This window comes from Mizuhopecten yessoensis, unplaced genomic scaffold (assembly GCF_002113885.1).
Source record: "Mizuhopecten yessoensis strain PY_sf001 unplaced genomic scaffold, ASM211388v2 scaffold7963, whole genome shotgun sequence".
Classification (NCBI taxonomy): domain Eukaryota; kingdom Metazoa; phylum Mollusca; class Bivalvia; order Pectinida; family Pectinidae; genus Mizuhopecten; species Mizuhopecten yessoensis.
In genome coordinates this window covers 62,022-80,935 of record NW_018407310.1, presented here as the reverse complement: position 1 = coordinate 80,935, position 18,914 = coordinate 62,022, and the positions used below count along the sequence as shown (strand labels likewise).

Here is an 18,914-nt window from a genome sequence, read left to right as displayed (position 1 = left end):
AATCTTATTACCGGTTAGCTTGTAATAATAATAATAATAATAACTTTATTTAAAGAGTGTATACACATTTAGTACAAGACTAATCTTCCATGCGGCCCTCAAACACATACAGTACATGAATGCATAAAGAGATTATATAAAACAATGATATGATATAACTACAAACTACAAACACAATTAATTAATGAGATTACTGTAAACTGACTAGAATTACATGTGTTGTAATGCCTATGGTAACGTATGTCCAACAATATCTTGCATATACTAACAGCCTATGTGGAACCTTACATTATAGGTTTTGACAGTGTCCTGTGGAATTCCAATACCAAACTTTTTATTATCATGAAATTGATAATGTTCATTTATCTATTTAAGTAAAGAGACAATAAGTGACTCTTGAGATTTTTTTTAAAAGTGAAGACTGTTATATCATTCTTAATTTGGTTTGGAAGATTATTCCATGACACAACACCGGTATAGCTGAAAGATTTTTTGAAGAATCCAGTGTTGTGTCTTGGTATAACTAGATTATTATGAGAAATAGATCTTAATCCATAGATATATGTATCATGGCATAGACTTAGGTTAGATTTAATGTAACCTGGTGCTAAATCATTAAGTGCTTTGTATACTAATATACAAAATTNATAATATTTGTACACACTCGACAGACCCCGTCCCAAACTGGCACGAATGAATGGCTCTATTTATCACATAACATCAATGTATCACACCGCAGTAAAATAGATAAACATAAGATACACCTCTGATAATAATTGATTAAGATATGTGCGATTTGACTATAATGATCGCTAAGTGGGGGGATGGATGAGTGATCAAAAATACTGACGGTAAAAATCAAAGGTAAGTTGAAAGATCATGTCATCAAATGTAAAAATACCAACATTTTGTTAATTACCTTGCAAAAGAATATACAAAAATACTTGACAGTATAACTCACAGGTAAGTTGAGAAATCAAAAATACTGACAGTAAAAATCACGGGTAAGTTGAAAGATCATGACATCAAATGTAAAAATATTAACATTTTGTTAATTACCTTGTAAAAGAATATACAAAAATACTGACTCACAGATAAGTTGAGAGTTAGTGTCACAACATATACCATGTCCAGCGCATTTATGACATTACATACATTTATAGTTCATATATCGATCTAGGTTTCTATGTCTTTGTTTTCTAATTTATAGTCTACTAAAATAGAATACCAGGTAATCTTAGTATGATTTCAGTGGTTTCGCATGGCAACATCTATCTTGATTTGTTGAGGCCGGTATGCCTCTTCACAGACTGTAAAGGAGAAATTCAGCTCTGCATGACCTCTTATAGTCATATATAGAAGAACTTCAGACTTGTGATTTCCTTGCATTTAGATGGGTTGCAAAAGCTAGAGAATGACATGTTTTAGGTACGTAACTACCTTTATGAAGGTATCAGCTTTAAGTTTTATTTTACTACGTTAACCTTGCTATGTCCATTTTAATAGTTAATGTACAAGTTCATATTATTCAAATTACCTACACAAATATAATTTCTACTTTTTATATGGGGTCTTTGAATAAGACTTATAATGGGAAAGAAATCTAGAGTGACTATATAATTAAGGGCTTGTTGAACCTGAAGTAAAAGTTTGAAATGACCGTTGTCAACATTTTTTTTCGAAGCAGTGGCAGAGATGAAAAAATGAACTTTCTATCTTTGTATATACAGAACGGTACGTAGACATACTCGGGTACACAAAAAACCATTAATTAAAGTGCGCATTTCTCGCTTTGAGGACATGACACTGATTTTGCCTCGATTTACATGATGGGTGTCGGCGATAAAACAGAAAATCCGTACCCTTAAAGAACACATTGACATGTTCGCTTTGTACTTTTTCAAAAGGGTTCATGTCACTTTTCCTTAATTTTAATTTTAGATTAAGACAAGGTAAGTTATCAGCAATATAATCATAACAACAGACCTCTAGACAAATCACCATTATACTAAGCACATTCTCATGAATGTTTTTGCAAGTCAATGATAAACGGAAATCCAGCTTTTGGTAAATCTTTTTTTTTCCATCCTTTAATTTAAGCATTTTTTATCAAATACAAAGCAAACATGTATACATTTATCACAGAAAGGTGGTTTAGATTGTTGTTTATGTAAAAAAGTAACAAAATAATGTATCTATATAAGATAGTTCTAATACTCTATTTTTCACAACCTCAAAATCAATCTACCTTTTGAAAATTTATGATTTTCTATATTATAGTAATCTATCAACATGCCCCTCCCAACCCCAGTCATTATGCATATAAGATAAATTATAACAGGTCATACTTTGTTAAAAAAAAGTGTTAGAAAAACATAATCTTAAACTTTTTGTCATTCTGTTTGTATAAAGAGCACAATTATATAAATATATGTGCTTTATACATATATTGCATAAAATGTAGGAATGCATAAGGGAGGTTTAATTCACTATATTTTTTACAACCCTATCGTATTCCATTAAAATTAATATCACATATGAGCAAAGGTCATTCATTTGAAAAAACTTGGTAGCATGCCAGCATGTTACTGGCCAAATATCATCCAAGGCCATTTTGTTATTGAGAAAATGTCGTTTGAGAATTTTAAAAAAATTGACCCCTGTTACCTTGAAAGTAGGGCAAGGCCATTCATTTGGACAATCTTGGCAGTCCTTCATCCCAGCATGCTACAGGCCAAATATCAGTACCATGATTCTTTCGGTTATTGAGAAGAAGTATTTGAAGAATTTAAGACAGTTGACCCCTGTGACCTTGAAAGTTAGTCGACTTCATTCATTTGAACAAACTTGGTAGCCCTTCATCCCAGCATGATACAGGCCCAATAACAGTACCCTGGGACTTTTGGTTATTGAGTAGAAGTTGTTTAAAGTAAAATATTGACGCCGGACGGACAGACGACGGACGCCGCGCCATGGTATAAGCTCACTTGCCCTTTGGGAAGGTAAACTAAAAAGGTATCCATTGGTACAACATAACCTTAGATATGATTGGAATGGCCTATTGACATAAAACAAAATCCGGTTCAGCTGCATACTTAGCTTATAAGTCACAGAAGTATGCACCAGCAAATGTGTCTCACAGGAATGAACCAAAAGAGGAGTCACACAGGAATGAACCAAAAGATGGGTCACAAAGCTATATGAGCCAGCAAACAACTCACACAATCAATATGAACATGTCACTATTATTCCAACAAATAACCCTAATATTACATGAATTTCTCATTGTCAATATGAGATGTCAAGATGATAACATACACTCGTTGTTTTGTTCATATAAGGCTGTAATTGTTTTGTGTTTGTCCATTCACAATAAACACAATGTCGTCTACTTCTCACTTAGCGTTTTTTACATTCTGATTCATCCATTGTTAACGCTGACAAAGTCTTTAATTCTTGGAAAAAAAGTACTAGTTTGATGTCCAAACAACACAGATGTTTAAAAAGCCTAGGATAATTTGCATATACTTTTTTCACCAGCAGGCGAATCACCCTCATCTGGATCCTCTGCTGTGCTGTTACGGTTAGATTCTATGTCATTTTGTGGCTGTTCCGCAGTAATGTTTTCATCAGTTCCACTTCCATTACCTTAGAAAAATTAGGAAAAGTTTGTTAGACTAGCTCTTACTAAGGAGTCAATACCCATATTAAGAATTTATTGAAGAATTCTTTTGAATTCTGTCCCTCTTATTACAAAGATATGAAAAAACTCTCTGCCTTAATCCAAAATGTTGCAGTAAGAATTGTGCGTCTTTCCTTCAAATATCACTGGAATATTTCATCTTTTGAACTACTATTTAAATTTTTCATCAAAAAATCTCCAAATACATATATATCTTAACAGAAGGTCAATAAATTGTCGTATTTTCATAACAAGAGGCCCAATGGGCATGCATCGCTCACCTGGTATTTATCTTACACTTGTAATCTTAAAAGTGGACATTTTACAGCTAAAGGCAAAATATCAGTGTTTGATTCATAAGAACCTATTAAAAGATTTTAACATATGACGTCTGTGACCTTGAATATCGATCAAGGACAATAGGTTGAACAGAGTTTACAGTCTTCCAACTCAGCATGCTTCTGACAAAATATAATTACCCTGGACCTTTTGGTTATACAGAACAAATAATTTAAAGATTTAAACATATATTGACCACTGTGACCTTGAATATTGGCGAAGGTCATTCACTTGGTAGTCCTTCAACCCAGCATGTTAATGACCTAATATCATCACCCTTGGCCTTTTGCTTATTAAGAAGTCGTTTAAAGGTCTTCAACATGTTTGAGCCCCTGTGACCTTGAATATATGTCAAGGTCATTCACCTGAACAAACTTGGTAGTCCTTTATTCCAGCAAGCCACTGACCAAATATCAATCATCATCATCCTAGGCATATTGGTTATTCAAAAGAAGTTGTATTACAGGTTTTTAACATATTTGACCTCTGTGACCTTGAATATAAGTTAATAATAATAATAATAATAATAATAATAATCTTTTATTTATTAATTTCATTAATTTGACCAAACTTGGTAGCCCTTCATCCCAGCATGCTACAGGCCCACTATCAGTACCCTGGGTCTTTTGGTTTATGAGAAGAAGTCGTTTGAAGATTTTAACTTATTTGACCCTTGTCACCTTGAAAGTGGGTCAAGGTCATTCATTTAAACAAACTTGGTAGTCCTTCATCCCAACATGATACAGGCTAAATTTCAGTACCCTGGGTATTTTGGTTAATGAGAAGTTATTTAAAGATTTTAAGGCATTTGACCCCTGTGACCTTGAAAGTGTATTAAGGTCATTCATTTACAAAAGCATGATAGCCCTTTATCCAAGCATGCTACAGACCTAATATCAGTACCCTGGGCCTTTTTGGTATTAAGAAGAAGTCCTTTGAAGATTTTAAGACATTTGATCCCTGTCACCTTGAAAGTAAGTAAATGTCCTTCACTTGAACAAACATGGTAGATCTTCATCCCAGCATGCAACAGACCCAAAATCAGTACCCTGGGCCTTTTGGTTATTGAGAAGAAGTCGTTGGAAGATTTTAAGACATTTTACCCCTGTGACCTTGAAAGTTGGTCAAGGTCATTCGTTTGAACAAACTTGATAGCCCTTCATCCCAGCATGCTACAGGCTAAATATCAGTAACCTGATTATTTCGGTTATTGAGAAATTGTTTGATGATTTTAAGACATTTTACCCCATTGACTTTGAAAGTTAGTCGATGTCATTCCTTTGAACAAACTTGTTAGCTCTTCATCCCAGCATGCTACATGCCTAATATCAGTACCCTTTGCCTTTTGGTAATTGAGGAGAAGTCGTTTGAAGATTTTAAGACAATTGACCCCTGTAACCTTGAAAGTGGGTCAATGTCATTCATTTGAACAAACTTGGTAGCCCTTCATCCCAGCATGATACAGGCCCAATAACAGTACCTGGGACTTTTGGTTATTGAGAAGAAGTTATTTAAAGTAAAATATTGACGCCGGACGGACGGACGACGGACGCCGCGCCATGGTATAAGCTCACTTGCCCTTTGGGCAGGTAAACTAAAAAGGTATTCATTGGTACAGCATAACCTGAGATATGATCGGAGTTGTCTATCGGCATAAAAAAACTCCGGTTCAGCTACATAATTACCTCATAAGTCACAGAAGTATGAACCAGCAAATGGTTCACACAGGAATGAACCAAAAGAGGAGTCACACAGGAATGAACCAAAAGATGGGTCACAAAGCTATATGAGCCAGCAAACAACTCACACAATCAATATGAACATGTCACTATTATTCCAACAAATAACCCTAAAATTACATGTATTTCTCATTGTCAATATGAAATGTCAAGATGATATCATACACTTGTTGTTTTGTTCATATAAGGCTGTAATTGTTTTGTGTGTTTGTCCATTCACAATAAACACAATGTCGTCTACTTCTCGCTTAGCGTTTTTTACATTCTGATTTATTCATTTTTAATGCTGACAAAGTCTTTAATTCTGGAAAGAAGTACTAGTTTGATGTCCAAACAACACAGATGTTTAAAAAGCCTAGGATAATTTGCATATACTTTTTTCACCAGCAGGCGAATCACCCTCATCTGGATCCTCTGCTGTGCTGTTACGGTTAGATCCTATGTCATTTTGTGGCTGTTCCGCAGTAATGTTTTCATCAGTTCCACTTCCATTACCTTAGAAAAATTAGGAAAAGTTTGTTAGACTAGCTCTTACTAAGGAGTCAATACCCATATTAAGAATTTATTGAAGAATTCTTTTGAATTCTGTCCCTCTTATTACAAAGATATGAAAAAACTCTCTGCCTTAATCCAAAATGTTGCAGTAAGAATTGTACTTCTCTCCTTCAAATATCACTGGAATATTTCATCTATTGAACTATTTAAATTTTTCATCCAAAGTTCTCCAAATACATATATATATTTTAACAGGTCAATACATTGTCGTATTTTCATAAAAATCATCGATCTCCTATATATTTCAGAAGGCAAAGCTCCCAGTACCTGCAGGTCTAATATACATGAAAATCCAAATTCTGACCATGTTTTTTTTTAAAAACAAGAGGCCCATGGGCCTTAATGGTCACGTGGCAAGTTTACATTTTTGACATTGGCGTCGGGAAATTTACATAAGAACAATATTTATTTATAGAGTACTCATAGGCTTTACATTAGTTATAACAGTTGTCCACTTGCATGGGACAAGTAAATGCAGAGTTTAGGCATGTGAAAGTTCAAAGCTACTTGTACTGATACCAAGTGGTAAGCTTGGGTTTATTCCAAACTTCCTGTTCTGTTCTCATCAGAAGTATAGCCTCTCTAAATGATGTATTATGCCCTGACTACATTTGATGTTACTGTATGGACAACAGAAGACACTAATCAATAAAAGTATTAATTGGTACACTGTTGTGGCAAATCATCAAAACCAGTACAAAAACAAGACTGTAAACCAAAGGCTAACTAATACCCCCCGCTCCTATATAAAACAGAACTGTAAGTTAAAGGCTACCTAAAGCAAAGCAGTCTAAACCTAATCACATCAGCCTAGATGAACCAGTTTTGTCGAAATCATCCTTGTAGTTAAGGAAGAATTGTAAGGACAAAGATGTTTAACAAAGGGCAATAACTCCTTTAAAAAAGTTGAAATGAAAATGATGCACGACATAAGGGGTTAATGCCATATCTGTAATCTGTATTGTTTTCATTGAAATCGGCCCAGTAAATGTACCTTGATTCAAACTTCATACAGCTGTGTATAAAAGACAACACTGAATGTAACTTTGTCCTTTCCCATATTAACTAATACAGTACTTCATAAGAAAGAAATAGAACATATCATTGCAATATGACAAAGATCTTTTAGTACTTCATAGGGAATAGTTCTTCTTGCCTCCATCTTTTATTATTATCACTCTTATAACACATAATAATAATAATAAAAATAAATTCGAGGTTCTTATATACTGCTTTATCACAACCAAGTTCCTAATATTGAAGAGTAATTGTGTATGAAATCTATTTTTAGCCCTATATCGTACCTCCAGTAATGTATAGGTACGTCTGTTCACTCTGTCCCGTCCCGATACTATTTGTGGCGCTGCAACGATAGTTCCCCGAGTCCGTGGTTACCGCAGAGACGATCGTCAAAGAGGGGGTCCCTGTTGTCCCGCCGGTGTACTTGACTCCGTTGACATTGATGGTATTTGTGTTTCCGTTGGCGTCAGTTTTCCCCCAGGTGATTGAGGTTGCCGCAGGAACAGCGGTCACTGTGCAGCCAAGCGTGGCTGACTGACCAGTCGTTAAGGAGTATTTTGTTTGACCAATCACAACAGTCGGTATACCTGCAATACACAAGTAAATTATCTAAAGTGTGTGTCTTCTTCCAAAATTGAGGATCCCGTACCACTGCCAAAAACTATAAATATGTATTAGAAAGTGGGTTTTTCTCTGGTATGTCGCTTGAAGAAAACTTTTATAAAATCATTTCTGAAAGGAAAAACATATCTTGTGGGACTTATGAAAAATGAAAGGATGAAATGAACAAAGTGTAATCAACGGTGTTCTCAATACAAGAATTCCACGGAAGTGGATGTGTCGCCTGCGCAGGAAGCTGGGAGATTACAAAGAAATAGATACACTTTTCATTTCAAGAAATAATGTTAAAAGTTATTTCTATTTATAGTAATAGTGACCTTAAGACCTGAAAAGCAATCCCAATCAAGCACTTTTGGTAAGGAAGCACTGCATGAAGTTTGAGTTTGATCCGCCCATGGAAACTCAAGTTATCGCACGAAAACAGATTTTCTATTTATAGTAACGGTAACCTTGACTTTTGACCTTCGGACCAAAAAAGGAAATCCAAGCAAGCACTTTTGGTAAGGAAGCACTGCATGAAGTTTGAGTTTGATCGGCCAAAGGAAACTCAAGTTATCGCACGAAAACAGATTTTCTATTTATAGTAACAGTGACCTTGACATTTGACCTTCAGACCTGAAAAGCAGTCCAAAGCAAGCACTTTTGGTATGGTAAGGAAGCACTGCATGAAGTTTGAGTTTAATCGGCCTAAGGAAACTCAAGTTATCTCTAGAAAACAGATTTTCTATTGATAGAAACAGTGACCTTGACCTTTGACCTTCAGATCTGAAAAGCAATCCCAATCAAGCACTGTCGGTAAGGGAGCACTGCATGAAGTTTGAGTTTGATCGGCCAAAGGAAACTCAAGTTATCGCACGAAAACAGATTTTCTATTTATAGTAACGGTAACCTTGACTTTTGACCTTCGGACCAAAAAAGGAAATCCAAGCAAGCACTTTTGGTAAGGAAGCCATGCATGAAGTTTGAATTTAATCGGCCTACGGAAACTCAAGTTATCGCACGAAAACAGATTTTCTATTCATAGTAACAGTGACCTTGACCTTTGATCTTCGGACCTGAAAAGAAATCCCATGCAAGCACTTCCGGTAAGGAAGCACTGCATTAAGTTTGAGTTTGATCGGCCCAAGGAAACTCAAGTTATCGCACGAAAACCTCTGTGCGGACGACGCCGCCGACGACGCCGACACCGACATAGCAATACCTATGTGTCACCAGCTTTTTGCAGGCGACACAAAAATGCAGTGAAAAAAATGTAGCAGAGCTAGACAGGAATTTGAACCCTGTATCTACGAGTGTTATACTATGGCTCTAACAGACTGAGCTACCTGATCAGCGAGGTGTGGTGCCTCAACTTTGCAACAGTTATATTCAATGCAAAATTAAATGAAAATAACTGTACATAGGAAAAATCACAGTGGGACAAGGATCCTTAATATAAAACTGTTGTTGTTGTTGTTGTTTTTCAAAGTACGGAATCACATTTTTTTTCTAATGTGTGTTTTTATTTGTTGCCAGTCATGTATGACATCACTTTTCATGACGTTATTTATGATTGGTTAAGTCAAAGTTTAAGACAGTTTTTAGACCTAAGATGGTTTCATGATCCCAGGGCCTGGTCTAAACTTTTAAACTTTTCCACTTGCACGTGTAATTATAGTAGCCTCGACATACTGTATACCGATGTCCTATAAATATTTATCCCCATAAGATGCCTATCCGGACAAGTATTTTTGGGGGAAGGAAAATGGTATATCACACTGGAACATTTACGCTGCAGTTTAAATTTTGCCTTTTAAGTCCTCCATTATGATGGCGATTTATAATACCATTACAGCGAATGTAAGTAAACAGCTATCCTCAATATCCAGGGGTTACGCTCACTTACGCTCTCTACACCTCTGGAATATGTCATAGCGAAATTGAAGGCTCAGTGTGCGCAAACTTGTCGATGAGACAAAAAGACTACTTTGATCTTTTGATATACATCAAAAGAATCTCGCAGTCACGTAACGGTAAACATTGACAGGCTTTGAAGTTGGGTGTTTCTCTTCAAAGGACAGATATCAGCCTAGCGATTGGTCATGCTTTTTTTTACCTGAGACAATTCAAACAGCAATCTTCGTGCCTTCAATTTTGCCCCTGGATATCGAGGATGATAAAAAGCATAATAAACATAGTAATTAAAAGTGAAAGGTGAAACTTACAATAGGTGAAAATTGATTTTACGGGCAAAGGGCGAAAGTTTGACTGGGTGAAAATTTCCCTGTATACAGTGATAATTTTGTAATATAAACACGTGCTGCCTGTGACGGACAGGTACACCTGTTTGAAGAGTTTGACACATTTGACCCCTGTGATCTTGAAAGAATGTCAAGGTCATTTTCATTCCCAAACTCTGTTGGGCTCCATCCAAGGAAGCCATCAGTCAAATATGAAGATTCTATACCTTTTAGTTCTTCTTAGAAGTCGTTTGAAGTGTTCGACATATTTGACCGCTGTGACCTTGTCAGTACGTCAAGGTCATTTTCATTTTCAAACTTTGTTGGGCTTCATCCCAGGAAGCCATCACCCAAGTATGAAGATTTTATACCATTTAGTTCTTCAAAAGAAATCTTTTGAAGTTTTTGACATATTTGACCCCTGTGACCTTGAAAGGAGGTCAAGGTCATTTACATTCTCAAACTTTGTCAGGCTCCTACCAACGAAGCTATAACCCAAATACAATGACTCTAGGCCTGTCCATTCTTGAGAATAAGTCGTTAAAAGCAAAAGGTGACGGACGAAGGACGGACGACGGATGCCGCGCCATGGCATAAGCTCACTAGCCCTTCGGGCAGGTGAGCTAATAAATACTACAGGGAATGTTTTGCTGTACATTTTGTCGGAAAGACATGTCTTATGATTCATGTACCGGGGTAGTTCTATTCAATTTGGAAATAAAATAATACAAATAAAATCTTCTACTTTCATAAGAGAATTGACTCCGCCCCCTTTTTCTGGCCTTGTACATCCGTACAATATACTGTGATTCACGTAAATTTGTTATATTTTTCTCATACTTTCCATTTCTTTTATACACTTTTTAAATATATATACATATCTTCACAGCTTAATTTAAAATGTTAACAAGGAAACACTGCAAAAATGATTCAAGTAAAATTTCCCCCAAGGAGATAAAAAAGGCTCACATAAAGTCTCTCATTATGTAACAGCAGAGTCAAGATCTGCCCTGTTCACATTCTGGAGGATGAAATATATGCAAAATTCAGACAGGGCTATTCCGATCACTGATACTGTCCAAACCTGCTAGTCAGACAGCTAAAATATCTCTCTTCCAAGTAAAACCTTATTGCATGCAATCAATGGTGATATATTTCCCCCAATACATTTTATGTTGGATATTTGAAAAAAACAAAAAAAAACTATGCTAAGTTAGCCTTCTTGATGAAAGGCAAATGGGGCAAGGATAAAACTGGAAATAACAGTGACAAAAAACCCCAGGAAATTACTGTGAAGCCATAATTTCGTGGTTTCCCAACAAAACACCATATGTGGGTTCATGGATTTGTGGATTACGAGTACTCACTTAAATGGAGAATCGCTTTATATCAAACTTGTGATTATTTCATGGACTTAAGAATTCGTGGATGAATATTACCCAGGAAATCAACAAATTACTCCATAAAAGTTATCGATTTCACAGTATTGTATCAAATTTTATTTTCAACATACATCAGAGTTTGTATATTAACTCATTCACCCCTAAAATTTCATAATGAACTATTCCAACCTTTGAATTGGAAGGGTTTAAATGTGTCTTCGGGGGTGAATGAGTTAAGGAGAAGTATTACCGTATTCGATCTAAAATGTGCACTGGGCGATTAGATATTTTTTAAATTCACAAATAGCCGTAATAGACACATGTTTCAAGTTTGTAAATTATGGTCACATAGACTAGAAGTAAGTAGTGGGGCTCTAAACATAAGGGCTTTGGGACTTATCACCTCAATTACGGTACATGTATTTGTATTACAGCGATTATTGGAAAGATTTTGACAGTTTGATAATTAAGGTATTTCAAGACACACAAATACAGTCTTAAACAAGAGTTCCGCGAGACGATACATGATACGCCCTTCAGATGAAGAATGAGCAGTTTGCCACCAAGGGCCAAAAGTGCATAAATTTTGGAGAGATAAGCGTCAAATCTGATCAAGCTTGTCCGAGCTTTCATGGCAATGGGCCATAACTCCGTAAATAACCGGCAAATAGTTTTGGTTATTGCAAGCTTTCATAGAAATAAACCTTAAGTTATTGAGCAGAAACCGTTACGTCAATTCTATAAAGGGCCCCTTAATAGCAGGCGGATAATGGTTATCGAACTTGTGCAAGCTTTCATAGAAATGAACCTTCCTATGAAGTTTGAACTGAATCCATTCAAAATTACTCAAGTTATTGAGCGGAAACTGTTTCGGCAATTCTAGAAAGGGCCAAAACTCCGTAAATAACCAGCAAATAATTTTGTTATGCCAAGCTTTCATAGAAATTAACCTTCTTACGAAGTTTGAAATGAATCTATTCAAAATTACTGAAGTTATTGAGCGGAAACTGTTTCGGCAATTCTACAAAGGGCCATCAATCCGTAATAACAAGCGTATAATTTTGGTTATCGAAATTGTCCGAGCTTTAATAGCAATGAACCATCCTATGAAGTTTGAAATGAATCCATTCAAAGTTACTGAAGCTATTGAGCGGAAACTGTTCGGCAATTCTTAAAAGGGCCATAACTTTGTAAATAACAGGTAAATAATTTTGGTTATCAAACTTGTCGGAGTTTTTATAGCAATGAACCTTCCTATGAAGTTTTGAATTAATCCATTCAAAATTACTCAAGTTATTGAGCGGAAACTGTTTCGGAAATTCTACAAAAGGCCATAACTCCGGAAATAACTGGCAAATAAATTTGGTTATCGAACTTTTTCGAACTTTCATGGTAATGAACCTTCCTATTAAGTTTGAAATGAATCCACTCAAAATTACTCAAGTTATTGAGCAGTAGCTAATGTGTGCCCACCCACCCGCCCGCCCGCGTGATAACATAATACGTACCATCTATCGACGGGCGTATAAAAACAGAAACTGTTTTGTGATAAACTCTTTTTTCTTAACTTGAAATTTTTAACATATTTCACCCCTGTGACCTTGGAAGTAAGTCAAGGGCATTTAAATGAGGACATATCATAGCACTCCATCCCAGGTACCAACTGGACAAATATCATGACCCTGGGTCTTATAGAACTTGAAAGGAAGATGGTTAAAGCTTTAACCAAAGTTGGCATTTGACCCGACTAATACTTAAAGTTGACCTTTGACCTCATTACTTTAATCGAAAAAAATATTTGCACTGCTGGTTTTCATAACATACACAAGTATCATGACTCTAGTCCAGATGGTTCTTACGATATTTTTGTTTGAAATTTTTAACATATTTCACCCCAGTGACTTTGAAAGTAGGTCAAAACGTTATAGCACTCAATCCAAGGTACAATGTACCCACTGGCCAAATATTATGACCCGAAGGTTCTTCAGAAGAAATTGTTCAAAAGAAAAGTGTTGACGGACGGACGACGGACGACAGACACCGGAAGACGGACGACGAACGCCGCAGTACGGTATAAGCTCACTTGACTCTTCGGTGCCAGGTGAGCTAAAAAACATCGATCCCCTATCAATTTAAGAAGACAAAGCTCCCAGTACCTGCAGGTCTGATTTACTTAAAAATTCATATTCTGACCTGCTTTTAAAAAAACCCAAGAGGCACATGGGCCAAAATAGTCACCTGGCATGTTTGCAATTAACATTGGCGGCGGGAAATCTACATTTGAACATTTGACCCATGTGATCTTGAATATAAGTAATGGTCATTAATTTGAACAAACTTCATCCCAGCTTGCTACTGGCCAAATATATTAACCCAAGGCCTCTTAGTTATTCAGCAGAAGTAATTTAGAGGTTTTAAACATGTTTGACCGCTGAGACCTTGAATATGAGTAGAGTCATTCAATTGGATAAACTTGGTAGCACTTCATCCAAGCATGCTACTCGCCAAATATCATCATCCTTGGACTTTCGGTTATTGAGAAGAAGTTGTTCAAAGGTTTGAAACATATTTCACCATTGTGACCTTGAATATTTGTCAAGGTCATTCATTTGAACAAACTTGTAGCCCTTTACTTCCCAGTATGCTACTTACCAAATATCATAACCCTAGGCTTCTTGGTTATTCAGAAGATGCTGTTTAAAGGTTTTAAACATATTTGAACCCTGTGACCTTGAATATGAGTCAAGGTAATTTATTTGAACACACTTGGTAACTCTTCATCACAACATGCTACTGGCCAAATAGCATCATCATAGGCCTTTTGGTTAATGATAAGAAATTGTTTAAACGTTTTTAACATATTTGACCCCATGTGACCTTGAATAGAAGTAAAGGTCATTCATTTGAACAAACTTGGTAGCCCTTCATCCTAGCATATTACTGGCCAAATAGCATTATACTAGACCTCTTAGTTATTTAGATATTGTTTAAAGATTTTTTAAGACAATCGACCCCTTTGACCTTAAAATTGGACGAAGGTCATACATTTGAATAAAGTTTGTAGCCCTTCATCCGAGCATGCTACTGGTCAAATATCTTTACCCTAGGCCTCTTAGTTATTCAGAAGAAGTTGTTTAAAGTTTTTAACTTATTTGACCCCTGTGACCAGAAGTTGTTTAGAAGTTTTTAACATGTTTGACCACTGTGACCTTTATATAAGTAGAGGCCATCCAATTGGACAAACTTGGTAGCTCTTCATCCTAGCATGCTTCTGGCCAAATATCATCACCCTGGGCATTTTTGTTATTCAGAAGAAGTTGTTTAAAGTTTTTAACTTATTTGACCCCTGTGACCATGAAAATAGGTTTAGTTCATTTACTTGAACAAACTTCATCAAAGTTTGTTTCTGGCCAAATATCATCACCCTTAGCCTTTTTGTTATTAAGAAGAATGTACAGTAGCGTACGGTGGCCATGGGTGATATTTTTATACAATGAATAACCCCTGTAATATAACATGTATCAAAATTAAAAAAAAAAAAAAAATCAGCACTAAGATTGGCATATACATGATGAAGTGGACTATGTGGGCTTCATACTTTTTCATGTTTAGGCACCCTTTCGGATTATGGCAAAAATTTTGTTCTCGAACCAAATTTTTTTAATTTTCTTTTTACAAATGTGAAGCTCACATAGCCCACTTCATCATGCTTATACCAATTTCAGTACAGTTTTATTTTTATATTTTTTTTTACATATCATTATACAGGGGTTAGCCATTTAACAAAAATATCACCCATGGCCACAACCCTCTACTGTAGACTGCTACCTTTACAAATCTGTGTCTACACAACAAAAGCTAGCTCTTCATGTAGTCTATTTTCGTACTCAGCACATGTGTAAATATTGTGAAAAATCCACCGGAATGACCTATGCTAAAACGTGAGTATTTCTGTTACCGAGTAGGCGATATTTAATTTCAGACAGGTTTTAAGAAAAACAATTCTACTTGCGGGGGTCAAATTTTGGGTTAAAGATCATGAGTTTTTGCATATTTTAGTGTTTTTTGATGTGGTAACCATGGTTTTCACAAGTCCCAAATCTGGGGAAATCACTTTTTGAAAAAAAAATCATTCTTCTGAAAAACACGCATTCAAAATGTAGTTTATAAATTTATATATATATGTAGGTGTGTTGTGCAGGATGAATCCGCTATCCATGTTTATTCGAGACATGCCCTATATTTTTAGGGTCAAGCCATTTCTACTGAACTCTGCCACCTTATACACACAGACATCGATTTTTTCTGAAACAAAGTGGAATATTTCTAAACATTTTCTTCGGGTTGGTAAGTATGGATTATGAGAAGATCTTTTTACACAACCAATAACATTTTCTACACTGTCACCTTTATCAGACAAATGACCAGTGAAGTGTATGCAAACAAAGATGTAAAATGTGTATGAGTTGTCCACAAAAATCATTTCGGTACATATATAACAACTATTGTACATACGCTTAAAGCGTAGCCGATCCTGTTAATCCGGTAACAATCAAATTATCTATCTTAATTGTTATGTGCCTTGTACAAAGGAGAAATGTTTGAGTTGAATAAATACTACAGGGATTTTTTGCTGTAAATTTTGTCGGAAAGACATGTCTTATGATTCATGTACCGGGGTAGTTCTATTCAATTTGGAAATAAAATAAAACAAATAAAATCTTCTACTTTTCATAAGAGACTTGACCCCCGCCCTCTTTTTTCTTGCCTTGTACATCCATACAATATACTGTGATTCGTGTAAATTTGTTATATTTCTCTCATACATTCCATTTCTTTTATACAATTTTTAAATATATATACATATCTTCACAGCTTTATTTTAAATTTTAACAAAAAAAACACTGTAAAAAGGATTCAAGTAAAATTTACCCCAAAGAGATAAAAAAAGGCTCACATAAAGTCTCATTATGTAACAGAGTCAAGATCCACCCCTGTTCGGACCTAACAACACATTTTTAAATGAGTTAGATGATAAAAAACAGGAATTAGAAGAAATAAGAAAGCACAAAATTACAGGAAATATGATACGCTCAAGGGCAAAATGGATAGGGTAGGTGGAGAAACCAACCAATTACTTGTAATTTAGAATTTCGTAACTAAACTAGTAAAATTATTCCAAATATAACCAAAAATGATGGGACAATAATATCTGACCAAACTGAAATTTTAAAAGAAACTGAAAACTACTACAGAACCTTATACAAAAAACGCAATTCACTTAAAAATGTTAATCTTGAATTACTTCTAGAATCATAAACTGTAACCAAACTATCTGCCAATGAATCATTAAATATAGAAGGCCCACTTACTATAAATGAATTAACACTTTTAAAAATGAAAAACAGCAAAAGCCCTGGTTCCGATGGTTTTACAGTTGAATTTTTAAAAATATTTTGGAAGCAATTAGGACCATTTATTATAAGATCACTAAATTACAATTATAGTATATCCCAACTTTCAGTAACACAAAAACAGGGAATTAAAACTTGCATTCCAGAAGTTAATAAACCTCGTAATAAATTAAATAATTTGAGACTGATAACACTTCTAAATAACATCTATAAATTAGCATCTGGTGCAAATAGCTGGTGCATTCAAAAATGTTATAAGTAAATTAATCAGTAATACCCAAACTGGCTTTATTCCTGGTAGATATATAGGAGAAACACATGCTTGATTTATGATGTTATGCAGTATATAGAAGATAAAATTATACCTGGACTATTACTTTTAATTGATTTTGAAAAAGCGTTCGACTCTGTGTCTATCAATAAAACTTGAAAGTATTTTAAATTTGGGCCGAACATTATCAAATGGATAAAACTTTTTCAGAATAATACACACTCAGCAGTAAATATAGGGAAATATGTATCAAAATTTCTCAATATAGAACGGGACTGTCGTCAGGGGGATCCGATATCTTCATATATTTTCATTTTATGTGCTGAAATTCTATCAATGATTTTGAAAAATAATATAAATATCACAGGAATACTTATCAGGGAAAAGGAATCCCCTTATCACAATTTGCTGATGACACATCTGTTATTCTAGAGGGTTCAAACAGATCTTTAGATGAAACATTAAAAGCTCTTAACTACTTTGCTAGTATTTCTGGACTAAAAATGACATCTCCAAGACCCAAGTAGTATGAATTGGCAGCACAGTGAAAACACTTTTACTACAAATCTTGACTTAAAATGGGGAAGTACACGCTTCACCCTATTAGGCATAGAATATGATGTAGACCTACACAGAACTGAATTTTGACAAAAAGCTTGCAAAACTGAAGTCTTTAATATCTGTCTTGAACAAAAGAATACTTACACCAATAGGTAAACCAGTTGTTATCAAAACTCTACTAATATCTCAGTTCAATCATTTGTTTATATCGCTTTCCAATCCTGATGACTTATATATTAAACAAATTAACAATACATTGTACAATTTTCTATGGAATGGTAAACCAGATCAGGAAAAAAGGGATATAATTATAAAAAAAAAACTATGAAGAAAGGGGGCCTAAAATGATGCATATAAAGTCTTTCATAACTGCTCTTAAAGCAACATGGATCAGAAAGGATATATAGCAAACTCGGAAATTGGGGTATTATTGTGGAATCGTTATTTGATATACAGAAATTAGCAAATATTGGAATTGAGAAAGTGAAAGAAATAAAAAAAAATGTAAAAACGTATTTTGGAAAGATGTTTTAGATGCCTGGTATAAAACTATCAATGCAAGCAAAATATACAAAACAAATATTAGAGAAAATCCAATATGGTTTAACAGTGAAATAAAAATAGATCGAAAAGTTATCTTCAATACTACATGGTACACAAAGGGGTTCATTTTATCCACAACATTATTAAACAAGAGGCCCAATGGGCCTGCATCGCTCACCTGGTATAAATCTCACACGTGTAACCTTAAAAGTGATCTAAAACAAGCATACTGAGTATTGCTGAAGCAATACATGTCCCCTACCGGCCCCCGCAATCTATTAAGATGCAACAGTGACCTCAACCTAGATCCGAGGACCTTGAAACTTGAACTTGTTCAATATATTGAATTTTTTTACAATAATGTGAAGTTTGACTAAAATCCATGAAAGAATGAGGCACTAGAGTGCTGACAAAGATTTTCTAAAATAGTAATAGTGACCTTGTCTTGCCCCGATTACCTTGAAATTGTCCAAGATATTTAAATTCTTTACAATAATGTGAAGTTTGATTAAAAACTAGGAAAGAATGAAGGCGCAAGAGTGCTGACAAACTTCTTCGGACAGACAGC

At 35.1% G+C, this 18,914-nt stretch overlaps 1 protein-coding gene across 1 annotated transcript in view; it reads right to left on the bottom strand.

Moving 5' to 3' along the window:
- Nucleotides 1-2,925: 2,925 nt before the first annotated feature.
- LOC110454626 (hyphally regulated cell wall protein 1-like) overlaps nucleotides 2,926-18,914 on the bottom strand; it is a gene marked incomplete at its 5' end in the record, with an annotated part of 73,155 nt that continues 57,166 nt past the window's right edge. Inside the window, 3 exons of the mRNA XM_021504243.1 lie at nucleotides 2,926-3,648; nucleotides 6,136-6,255; nucleotides 7,620-7,922. Of these exons, the coding sequence (XP_021359918.1) occupies nucleotides 3,509-3,648; nucleotides 6,136-6,255; nucleotides 7,620-7,922 (563 nt within the window). The remainder of the gene's footprint in view (nucleotides 3,649-6,135; nucleotides 6,256-7,619; nucleotides 7,923-18,914) is intronic.